We start from the raw sequence: 13617 nt of genomic DNA on the forward strand, positions 1-13617 counted from the left end.
AGACCCCCCTTCCCTGCATATGAAAAGACCCATTATACAAACAGAAGCAATCTGAAGTCTGTAGACATCAGTATACATCTAAAACTTATGACTTAGTTAGCACAATGTTATTTAAAAATAAGCTAAACTACACATTTTTAGAAAAACACCCCCAGATGGGCTATATAAATGTCCCTTTAAAGTCTGCTTTGGAATCAGCAGTGCACTTCAGCCCATGAGCCTGGTAACTGGCAGTTGTGCACATATGAGTCTTTTAATAGGATGTTGAAATCACAAGAGGAAGTGTAGTCACCAAAGTGCAATAGTAAAATGCTCTAATGCACTACTAATCAAATGATATGTTCCTTTAAACCCTTTTTTCATAGTGAGGTGAATATGTTTAAAGGGACAATCTTATTTATTTTTTATTGTTTAAAAAGATAGATAACTACCCATTCCCCAACTTAGCACAACCAACAGTAAACCTCTAAATTGCTGCTTGATTCTATGCCTCTGTAGGCCACCTCTTATCTCAGTGTATTTTATCAGATTTTCACAGCCAGACAGTTCCATTTTGTGCGTGCCATATAGATAACATCATGTTCAATCCTATGGCGTTATTTATGAAGCAGCACTAATTGACTAAACCGCAAGTTTGTAAAAAGCACTGAGATAAGGGGACAGTCTGCAGAGGCTTAAATACAAGTTAATCACATAGGTAAAAAGTGTAATAAAGGAATAATCTATGTTTTTAAACAATAAAAAAATTTGAGTAGACTATTCCTTTAAAAGTGGGCGAAGGCAGGGCGGAGTATGTTCTTGTGGCTTAGGCGGATATGCTACCGCATATTTAAAAAGTGTATATAAGTGCATTTATTGTCAAGCAGTGTGTTTGATTGAAGGTGATTTATGAGTGATTGTGTAAAAAAAACGATCTGGTAAAATAGGTAAATATACTAAAAAAAAAATGTATATAGATATTTAAGGTTATATTCAAATGTGAGTTAGGGAAGTCACATAACAAAAAATGGAGAAGCACTGCTATAGCAAAATAGTGATTAAAAATGAAGACAAAGAGAAGAATAGATTTACCTATGGATATATAGAGAAAGGAAAATGTGTTTATGAAGATAGCTTGAGAGAGTGATAGAGAGAGACAGAGAGGGGAATATGTATAAATAGGACACAAGTAAGAGAAAAGGTGATTTTGAGGGGCGGGGAAAACCAGATCTTTTTAGAAGGTTCCTGTTAAAGCAAATCTAAGGACCACGTATTGTTTCACATGCGCTCCCACAGCGATATCTCCAGCACTTGAAGATAGATGTTGGACAGTCAAGGAGTAACTGAAGTACAGAACTTTTTGGTTAGCCTCACATTTGTTATGTTTACAATTTCCCTGGTCTTTCTTACTTTTGTCCAAGTTTGTAATTGTCCTATATATATATGTAATACATACATGTATGTATGTGTGTGTATATATATATATATATATATATATATATATATGTGTGTGTGTGTGTGTATATATATATATATATATATACTGTATATTTTTTATTTTTTTTATGTGTATAAAATTGGCAGATTTTGAATGAAGCTTGACAAACGTTTCTTATTTTATCTTACACATAAGAAATGTTTACTTTATTGACATTTTACACGTTAGATATGTTTTAGTAGTTGATTTGTATTCTTTGTTTTTTTTAAGATTGCACGTGAGTTACACCAGTTTACATTCGACTTGTTTGTGAAGGCGCAGATGGTGAGCGTGGACTTCCCCGAGATGATGTCTGAAATAATTTCTGTTCAGGTCCCCAAGATCCTCTCTGGCAGAGTCAAACCCCTGTACTTCCACAGTTCCTGAAGGGTCCTCACAGGGCCAGCCCCCACTCACTTGTAGTGTGCCTTAAGGGTCACCATACTCAGATATGCAACGCAGACTCTAGCCTTGTGCATCACAGAGGGGAGGCGTGATCTCTGCACACTTATATGTATGTGTGTGCAGAATAGGGGTCATGCCAACACAACCCTAAAGGTACCATGGTGTACCAAGAGGACTGCTCCTATATCAGCTATGTAATTATGACTTGTATTACTGAACAGATGTGTGATTTCCTGCATTTTTGCAGTAAGAGTGATGGGACTTCTATATGAGGGGAAAGGAACACATACCATGCCTCTGTATCTGTGTGCATTTATATGCAGACATACAGGCAAGACAGGACAGGCTGGGGTACAAGTGAGTGAGCACACAGTGCGTTAATCCACAAACTGGACATACCTCTTCTGCATCCATCCCTACCATTAAATGGGGACAACTGTCACCAGAATTCTAAAAATAAAGTGTGCTGTGTACTAAAGATAAGCTAGCAAGATAATGAAAAAAATTGCTTATGCTGACATTTTAGCAGTCAGCAAGTTTTGCATAAATCCACAATAATCAGCTAAAGTGGGTTAACCAATATTAACGGGTGTAGCCAACATTAGCGTTTTGACACTGCCTATGTACAAAGAAAAAAATACGCTTAAAGATACAGTCATCGCAAAACCTCTACTACTTTTTTTGTGGCAGTAGACCTGTGCACAAGCATTTTTTGTTTGTGAATTTAAGGATCAATATATTAACCAATATGGCTTTTATACATACCAGCATGCTCCATTGAAAAACAAAATTACAGTTATTAACACACACCTACAGTGTCATCTTTTGATGAAGATGATACAGGTACATACTTATATTTTGTAGTTGACAGACTTGGGAGTTATATAAAGCAATAGGGGGTTTCCTTTACATTAGATAGACTGGTCTCCTTTTAGACAGATTTCTCTTTGCATTAGCCGTTGTTGTACTTATAATGAAGAGAAGTGGTTTTGCGCTGTAAGTATGAGGATAATATGGGGTGGGGAATGTTTAAATGTATCCGCTCTATTAGTCTATTTAGTTCTGCTTATAATGAAGCTGTTGCTTTTCTGCTGCTGAATGAATAATACAACAATGATCTTATCACCTGTGCTAGCTGGGTCAATCCGTATCTTTCTTCCATATCCTATTGATCAGCTACAGGGTCAGACAATTCACCCCAGACAATATCCTGAAATATCCACCTATGTTAAAGGAACAGTAAAGACTGACATTTTCATATATAATGTTTAATTATTTGTAGTAAAACATATTTGCAATAAACTTTTTTTCATGATTTATTCTGCCCCCATTCCGAAAATTAAGTTTCCATATTTTAATGAATGGAAGGACATATAGCAGATTTCATAAGTGTAACCCTGCCACATATCTGTCCCTATATGGCTTCAGCAGACATTATAAAATAACAAACTGAAAAACAATGGATGTTTTGCTTACAAAATGACAGTGGCTAGTTGTGTTTACTAGAGTAACAAGTCCTGACTGGCTACTCCAAATAAGGCAAGTGATATTTGGTGAGTTCCAGTTGATAAACATTTGAAGCAAAGTTTTAATGCATTCATATTTTTTCACACCGCCCTAGTATGTTGATTTGATTAAGTGTTTATTGTCCCTTTAAGTTGTTTACAGTAGATGAGAGCTTATAGTGTATACAGAACTTTCAACCTGATCTAAACTATGTTTGCACTTAAAGGGATAGAAAGGTCAAAAAAGAAATGTGCATGAGTTCATTTCAATTTCAAATAGAAGTATTTTTGCAATATACTTCTATTAGCATTAATGCATCTAGTTAAAGTTATTACTGATTTTCAGTGGCATATGCACATATCCTGTGAGGCCTGTGCACCAGTATTCAAACATCATGTCCGCTCAGACACAATTCTTTAGAAGCATCGCTCACCATTGCCAGTTCTCTGCATATGCTGCCGAAAAGCAGTAATATATTTTTCTACAAGCATTTTTGCTGATGAAAGTATATTGCAAAAGTACTTATTCTTCCAATTAAAATGCAGCTATGCACATTTCATTATTTACCTTTCTATCCCTTTAATTTCCAATTAACACATACAAAAGTAAACGGTATAATTATGGAAGGTCTCTAATACATTTCTTAATAATTATGTAATTATGTTTTAATCTTCTAAAAAGAAGCAACAACCCTGCTTATTTCTTGGACCAATGCAGCAATTTGCATTTGTTAATAGGTGATATCAAATCTGCCACAATAGTATCATGTTTATCATATCCTTAGGCAAGGGCAGCTTTTAAAATATATTGCTTGTTAAAAATATATAATAATAGTAAAAAAAAACAAAAAAGTTTAATCCAGTCTAAGGCATTGAAGCCAAAATGTGCCCTTTTTTTATCCCACCCTACTCCACTACTGTTTACCATTTGCAACACACAACATTGCAATTTGATTGGCTCATTCGTGTGTATATGTATTACTGGTTAGTGTATAGGTTTGTAACACTTATGTTGCTAAAACAAAGATTGTCAACCAAGGTTCAGGGATGCTCTCATGTGGCACAGAAATTTAGTGGCTAGATAGAGTCCTTTTCCGTTTCATTCTCTACAATTTATTAGCTCACAGCCTTTTAACTTTTTCTGTTTATATTGTATACTAGAGTCCCAGGAATGTCAGAAACATATAAAATGTATATTGGGGTGGCACATGTATTAAGGGTTTTCCAAAGATATCACTGGGGACCACAGTGCTAATTTATAGTTACATCTGAAGTTTATTTATCTAGGGTATATAATTTAGTTTCTATTGGTAGATTCTTTTATTCTAGTCAGCTGCCCTGTGAGTGGGAACCTTTTTGTAAAGCCACTTATTTCAATAAAGTTTGTTTGTCACTGTTCTGTTCTGTAAATTTAAAGGGATACAGCAAAACTCTAATGAAGCCGATATTCTAAAAAGTGAATAGCAGTGTCAAAGTAATTATAAAAAAAAAATTGAACATTCAATTCTAACAAATTTTTACAATGTTGGTTCCATTATTATTCTATTGATACCACTATCCAAATGCAAATATTAAAATGTTTTGTTTACATGTTACATTCAATATTTCTAAGTTAACCGTAACTATTCTACCAATCAAATACCAGCATCATAACATACTGAATACAGAAATACAAAGAAGTGTAATCTGCAACGTATTTCTCAGCCAAATAATTACTCCAGCCATTTTATCAGGCATATTACAAACAATGCCCAGGGGAAATGTAACTTCTCGCAGCACCAGTCACAAAACGTATATCTTATCTTGTATGAGCTGATGCCACACTATAACTATTTACATATGCCTATAGATTGTAATTTAGCTAAGAAGCAGTGCTCTGTAATCCTTTTTCCCAATCTTGCTTCCCTGTCTAGTCTTTATCGTACTTCATGCATAGTGCTAAAGAATGAGCTTATTACAAGTAAAGATAATAGTTATAATAATATAAGTCCTACAACTAAAATATATATCTAATCAATCCAAAAAAAATCTACAGTCCTCTAATTCTCCACTGTTAAGCATGACCAATTTAAAAATAAGTTACACTTCAAATTGCCCATGTGATTTTCAGTCTAGTATCACACATAAATAAAGTTTAAAATAAACACGATTTGAAAGAAAAGAAAACAATAGTGTTCCAGTTTACATTAAATACACATCCTTCTGCCAAGGGGATTATTTCTATACAATTCTAACTTTGTTAGTGTATTTCCTACTGCAACACATGATCTACAACATCCAATACCAGTTTTCATAAGATATCACGTCTAAGCTGTGCTATTGCAAGACTGCAATATTGTTTTATAGGCTTATTCCTATATACTCACTCTCCAACACATGAACTTATAAAATACAGTATAAATTCAAAATGTGTACTACTATTGCTCAACTATGGTGAATTTAAATTATAACTAAATAATAACTATCCATTCCAACCCAATTTATTTTTTTATTATATATTACTCTCCCAAATACAGACTTGTAATTCCTAATCAATTAAAAACATGTAATACGAATACTATGAGGAATGATAATTCTTATTAACAAATCTATTCCAATTCACAGCTGACCCTCTGTAAAAAAACATTTTTTCAGATGAGCTTTATAGAGTCACACAGCCAATGAGAAGCCATACCACATGCCTCCTCAGAGTAGACTGGTGTGCAGACCTGAGCCTTTACTGAAGCTGGACACATGAACAAACCATCTTGATATTACGAATCCAGATTCATTAGAGTCCCAAGAACACACAGTAGTCTATTTAAAAGGGCAGGACGTGTGGCTTTTTGTTGGCTATGCCATACAATGATGCTTCCTCTAGAAGGTGGGTTTGCAGAAGGGCAGCTAGGGAGTATTGACAGTGGACGACATTGAGGATATTTATTTTTCTGTTAAAAAATTAAATCAGAACTGAGGGATCCATAGAATAGGGTAGAACACAAGTCGCATGAGGCTTAAAAGTGTATTAAGTTCACTGTTTGCTTTTAATGAAATTTTCATCTTGCAGTGTGAGTGAATACCCTCAACAGACAGTGTGATCACAATGTAAAAGTAAATCACACTAGTACGGAAATGGCTCTGAGAACACCCTTTCAATCTCAAAAGGTGACTTCATACAAAAACAGGAATACTCACATGTGAACTTGGTAGCGTCTCGGCCATGACGGAGCGCCTGTGGTGAGCTATGAGATACAGAACAGACACTGCTCTTACCTTTTTGTAGCTCTTACACTGCTTCATCAGAAATATGTCTGTTCTGTTAACGGGACACTGTACCCAAATTTTTTCTTTTGTAATTCATAAAGAGCATGCAATTTTAAGCAACTTTCTAATTTACTCCTATTATCAATTTTTCTTCGTTCTCTTGCTATCATTATTTGAAAAAGAAGGCATCTAAGCTTTTTTTTTGTTTTTTGTTCACCAAAAATGGGTCGGCTTCTAAACTTACATTCTTGCATTTCAAATAAAGATACCAAGAGAATGAAGAAAATGTGATAATAGGAGTAAATTAGAAAGTTGCTTAAAATTTCATGCTCAATCTGAATCACGAAAGAAAATATTTTGGTACAGTGTCCCTTTAAGGTGCTGTGCTAAGTAATAAGCCCCAACCATTCCCAATTTAAATCAGCCAATCCAGGATCATCTTGCTCTACTGGGCGGGTTCTTGACATAAAAAAAGTGACTCATTCAAAGGAAAAGGGGATTTACTCCCTGATAAAAACCTTATTCATGACCTAATAATACATATCAATACATAACTAACAACTGAATAAAAACACAAACAGCTCTTAAAACCCATGACTATAATGAAATAAGCATGAAGGAAATTACTTTAATAACCTTTCAAAGAAATAAATAGAGATTTTATAAAACTCAATTTTTTCAGATTTAGTATTAAAAAAATAATATTAATATAACTTTTCATAAGACAATACAATTGTCCAGATTTAATATTCAAGGGAGAGTAAAGTCAAAATTAAACTTTCGTGATACATTGCTGTTCCTTCAAAAAAGGATACCAAGAGAATGAATTAAATTCTATAATAGAAGTAAACTGGAAAGTGGTTTAGGGTTGTATGCTCAATCTGTATCATGAAATAATTTTTTGTGTCCGTTTAAGGGAAAATATTATAATACTCAGTAATACCAATCCTCTTCATAAAATTATGAAAACATAATAATCTCCATTATATTTTATAGGATTAATCAGATACATAGAAAAGGTAGTTAATGACAAACAATCAGATTTTATTCAGGTAAAAAAAACATACAAATTAATGTATACCATTGGCTCTAATGACTGAATTTTAAAAATTCATTCAGTTTCTCTTTTTTTTTTCTAAGTTCTAAAAATCTACTTTGACCACCACTTCTAGGGAGAATTTGGTTAATAATGTATCCTTTTTTTTGTAGCTTCTTGTTCGCAATAAAATAAAATTTAAGAATAGGTTTGGATACACCAGGCAAACGTAGCTATTTCAAATGACAAAATAAAGGTAATGCATTAAAGAGAGAATATTTATAGTACACTGTCCCTTTAATTGTTTTGTGATAAAATTGTTTATTTTGGCAAACCTAAACGGCTAGAGTAGAGGGTTAAAATGTTAGCGCTGCTTTGGTTGTGCTTGAATTACAACCCATAACTTTCATCTTGTAATATGAGAGATATTTAGCACGGTCACAATATCCATTGAAAGTATAGGGCACGCTATAGGGATGTTGGCCATGCTAAGCCTTCTCTGGTAAATCTATTTTACCATGGACTTGTAATATCAATTTATGCACTAATTTATCACGGTACAGTGATATTGATATCGCGCCCCATTTGTAATCTGGGCCAAAATGGCCACATATCAATAGAGCTTTTCACATTTAGCTCTATAAATTTAAGGAACTTTGTACTGTAAAACTGGTTTTAGACCTTGTGTTCTAATGTAGGGGTCTCCGTTTCACATAAACATTTCTCAAGATAAAATTTGTGTTTCTAAATATTTTTTTAAGGTCTTTGCCGTACAGAAGAGACTTGTTACAATATCTCCCCTGAGAAGCAAGGTTTTAAATATCAGGCCCTTAGAGAGAACAATATTACCTGTCTCTTATACCCCTACTGCAAACTTGATTGTTGCTTGTTGCCTTTTGATTACACAGTGTTTCTATAAGGAATACTAACTAAAGCATTCATATTTTCAGTATAGGTCGCTGTATCAACAGACAAAACATATATTTTAAATAGCAAAATAAAGATAAAGAAGCTATTTGTAAAAAGGAAAAAAAAAAAATTCACTCCATCATGCAAAACAGATAATTGGGAACACATTCAAGTGAAGGAAGATTTACAGTACAATATACCTTTAAGGTTTTAAAGCTTATAATAATGTGATGTTAAATAACTGGTTCATAAGGTACACAGCAAGTATAATACTAGACAACCCCATCACTAGGTTAGAAATTCATTTGCTCAGTTACTGTGCCCTTGTCCATGGTGCATGTTCCTGTATCATGCGATCAGGGAAATTGAGTTTTATTTTCAAGGAGATGTTTTTGAAGCGGCTTATAGAGCAGGGGACCTTGAGCATGAAGTCTCCGGGAACACAAAAACGTAGAGAAATGACTGCTTACAAAGTAACTATTAAGGCTGAAGAGTATACAAACATCTATTAAGCCAATCAATTTGTGTCCTCTTTAATACAAGTTTTGTTTGCATTGATCCAGAGGAAACAAACCAAAACCTCAAATACTAAATATAAAAAATTGGAGATTATTATTACATTTTTTATGTTCTTTGCCAAGTTGGAGATTTTCATATCTTATTTTGCATCAGTTTTTAAATTAAACTTAGATTGATTGGATAGAGCATGACATTTAAATTAACTTTCCAATTTACTTCTATTATCAATTATTCTTGTCTTTGCATCATTTTGTTAACCCTTTCAGTGCGCATGACAACACATGATCATCATCCCTTATTTATACGAATCTGCTGAGTCTCCGGGCAAAAAAAGATATATAATATATGTGGGTTTCTCACTGAAAAAAATTACCTACAGTAGCGCCTAAATATGAGCAGCATCTAAAAACTGAAAAACAGCTCAGCACAGGGGTGGAAATAGCTCAGCAGTTTAAGGTGTGTGCTTAGCCATTAGACAAAAGTGTTTGCAACAATGTTTATGGCAATGTTATATATATTTGCAAACCCTACTGCCAAAGAATGCTAAAGACACATGCACACTCTGAGCTCCTATCAGCTTAGATAGATCTACTCTTCAACAAAGGATAGCATAGGAACAAAAATATAACATGAATAACCATAGTCATTATTTTCCATAGTAAAGCACGTTACTTTGATGTTAAGTAGCCTGTTGTATTTCAGGACCCCCATAATAATTGGGGAAGGTGCATTTTCAGAGCTACTTGAGTATCTCTTCACAGGAAGAACCCTGATAGGCAGCTTAGTCACACATCATCTATAGCAGTTTCTCAATCCCAGTCCTTAAGGAGCCATAACAGGCTGTTCATTGGCTCAATTAGTATAACTGTCTCACCTGTGCGTAAATCTATTACATCTGGCCTGTTAGGGGTCTTTGAGGACTGGAATTGAGAAACACTGACCTATAGTTTGAAATAACTCACTCGTTTACCATAAAGTTAGATTCATGTTCCAGTATGTATTCATCAACATTAATGTTATAAAGTGCATTTTAACAGCTGCTGAACTCTTTTCCATACAAAAATCATTTTTTACATGTAGAAAAGATGATAGAAATATTTGTTTACAGCATATTAACTGATTATTGTCTTAGAAAACTTGCAAATGACAACACTATACCATTTCATATTTATGGGGGTTGATAACTTTGAGAAATGCAAAGCATTTTGGGGAGCTTACAGCTGCCATAACCTCCTCTTAAATTGGTAGCTATGTACTCTGTAGTCTGCAACACAATTATTGATACATTGTCTGGGGTGATTCTCTGACCCTAACAAGCTGCTCTTAAGGAGACATATGCGTTCCATAACCTAGCACTAATATAATAGTATGCATAGCTTAGACAGCAGAAAAAAATCATTGCTCTGCACTATTTGTTTGCTGACCTTCAGCTACACTGGCAAGGGGATAGTAGCTTGATTTGTTTGTACGGACTAACGTAGCTAACATGTTGTTTAGGATGACATTAAGCACAAAGAACATGTTGCGAACACAACAGGCCACTCTTCAGAGAGATTAGAGAAGGGCCTGGCTATCGAACATGATGATTGCACTTTGTATGTTTAGCAAAATTAAAAAATATATTCTGTAATCAGGGCATTGTGTAAAATGTTTGGGGAGAGGAAGAGGTAGAATCCCCACTCTACCTTTTGGGCTAAATGTAAAGCAAAGCAACTCACTACTACCTACACATCTATATGAATCCTGCTAATGATAGTAAGCAAAAAAAATCAAGTATTCCCATAGCAGGAGGGAATCTAAAGATCCTTTGGCATTGCAGATTTAAGGTTAAAATAACTGGTCTTGTTTCTCTTTCTTTGCAACACTGAAGCAATTGGGGAAATCAATATCAAAGGTTTTTATTTGTCTATTGCGCAAGAAGTTAGTTGTGTACAATGTACACAGTCCCCTGACATTGACAGTGTGAAAGCGCCACTTATCCCCAGTGCTCCCCTTTTTGTTAGTTTACCATGTCATGATTACAGTCACTAAAACATCTGTGGCAGGACTAGTGTTGAATGTGTAATTACATGGGTATAAAATGTAGAGTCAGGTTGAGTTGTGTATCTCAAACACAAATCAATGCTCAATCCTTCTTTGTAGAACTATACAGTCAGGTATATGATACTAGACTTTCCCGTGCCATGAGATATGCATTGTTACTAGAGTTTAAACTTTTAATCTATTCATTTTCTTGTATTTGGTTCAAACGTAATATACAATTATTGAAACATCAAAACTATTGGATTCAGTAGTTTTTTAAACATGAGTAAAATTCATTAAATAATTATATGACAAAAGCTGCACATGCTTAAATCCTACTTTTTTTATTTTTCAACAAATATCTGGCAAAAACACAGCATATGAACCAAAAAAATATGTTTATGTACACAGACACACAACAATCACTATTAGTTTCATGAAAAATATTTTAAAAACTACTTCACAAATTAATATATTGTTAAATAAAGAGCAAGAAGACACTAACTTTGGCTGTAAACATGACAACATTTTCTCATGATTTCATTGTCCATTTGTTTTCTAAACATCTCAGACTACAAACCAAGCCTCTTTTTCTACAATTGTTTTCTGCTTTGCTTATTTAAATACCTCTTTTGCCCAAAAGGCATCTCTCTTTTGTCATGCTAAAGCAAAGGACAAAAAATGGGAATGGCATCCAATTTGTTTGTCAGATGACGCTTTTGAGAGTTGGGAATGCTACAGCTATGATCAGGGACACCTAGCACCACAGTTCTCATTAAAACCGACACTCATTTTAATGAAATGTTTTAAACAACAATAAAAAATATTTTTTTGTCTTTCCATCTCTAATATTCCACAGTATGTTATCTAAATGTATACAAGTTACCTGTACTTTGTATACAGGTCAAACATTAAGCTTTTCATCTCAACAGGTCACCAATAGAAACACTGTCTAACAGGACAAATGATGGTAAGCAAGTGGCATAGTCATGTAGGGTGACATTGTAATGTTGGATTTGATCCTCAAAGATAAATATGTCAAATGCTCAGTTTGTTACAGAGGCTAACAACCTAGTTTTTACTGCTTTGCCTGGGGATCTTTACTGATGTTCATAGTGCCAAAAAGACTACCTAATGTATGTATATATATATATATATATATATATACATGTTCTACTACCTACAGGATGCTAGCAGCAGGCTACTACACATATATCAGCTACCTATTTGCTGCTAGCACCTTGCCTGCTTCATGTAACACTCCTGTGTTGTCTTGTCTCCTTGTTACATATAACTCACTGAAGTGGCTTATTATTGTGCATATTACTTGTGTTGTATTGTATACTTCAAACTACCTGTCACTATTCCTCAGCAAGGTTTTTGTTTTTGCTTTAGTCTATTAGGAGGGCTCCATTGCAGCCCTATTCTGTAATTAAAAGGTTAAAACAATTTGACGCTACCTATCTCAACTGCTTACAAGCATTAGTGTAACATACAGCAGACAGGCTGGGGTCTGCAAAGCGCTAAGGTCTAGGACTTGAGACTGATTTTCATAGGGCTCATGAACTCCTGCAGTGCCTTATCTCAACTGCTACCAAAGGGGTCCATTAAAAAGTAGTGCCCCTATCAAGCAAAGAAGGAATTAAAGTGATCACGCACCTCATGATGAGCTCGCCCCATCTTTAATGACATTTTACTTTTCTATGGGGCTGTTTGTGTATTCTGCTCTGAACTCGATATTATAAAGAGGATTTGATTTGTATGGACATAACATTTATTCACAGATGCCCACAGTCCGACAGACCCGACCTCTTGGAATGCCTGCGCTGCCATCATGGCTGTACCTTCTCCCCTTTACTTTAAAAAGTTATTTGCACTTGGATCCAATGGGATAATTGTTGCTTATTTCTTGTTATAATGTTTAGTTCAAAAGAGGAAGAAAGAAAAAAAAATTACATTTTTATTCATTTTTAAAATGCTATAGCTGTCATTTTTTTTAAAAAAAGTATGTATATGAATTATATGTATAAACATATATGGATTGATATATCTCTATATGTGTCATGTAGAAACTACCAAATGATCTGCATCTTGTCTTTCTTTGACTGACACACCTATAAAGTTGAATGTGATTCTACTTATGTTTGTGTTTTTTTCCTGCTTTTCACACACACACACACACACACACACAGGGATATCTATCAAGCCGTCAACCGCAAATACGCTGGAATTCCGCAGCATAATTGTGGCGAGCTTGATTGGACCTAGTTATCAAAGCCTACACACCGGCAAAAGTTGAAATTTGTGACGTCACATATGATCCGCCGGTCTCAATCCGACACAGATCAATGCTTACGTCATTACAAATGTTCCAAATACACATTCGGCACTATTTGACACTTTCTAAAAGTTATCAAATAGTTAACCGGTATGCTCACAGCTATTCTGCCCCAGCGTACCTGGTTTTCAATCCGCCACCCTGGAGGCCGCGGATGCAATAGCAGTCTGAAAGCAGTGAAAGC

General features: G+C 34.6%; 1 protein-coding gene across 1 annotated transcript in view; it reads left to right on the top strand.

Moving 5' to 3' along the window:
* Positions 1 to 13232, top strand: part of AR (androgen receptor) — a 483459-nt gene extending 470227 nt beyond the window's left edge. Inside the window, exon 8 of the mRNA XM_053699025.1 lies at positions 1688 to 13232. Coding sequence (XP_053555000.1) covers positions 1688 to 1843 — 156 coding nt within the window. The 3' untranslated portion in view covers positions 1844 to 13232. The remainder of the gene's footprint in view (positions 1 to 1687) is intronic.
* Positions 13233 to 13617: the final 385 nt, after the last annotated feature.

The sequence above is a fragment of the Bombina bombina genome, chromosome 1, assembly GCF_027579735.1.
Source record: "Bombina bombina isolate aBomBom1 chromosome 1, aBomBom1.pri, whole genome shotgun sequence".
Taxonomy (NCBI): domain Eukaryota; kingdom Metazoa; phylum Chordata; class Amphibia; order Anura; family Bombinatoridae; genus Bombina; species Bombina bombina.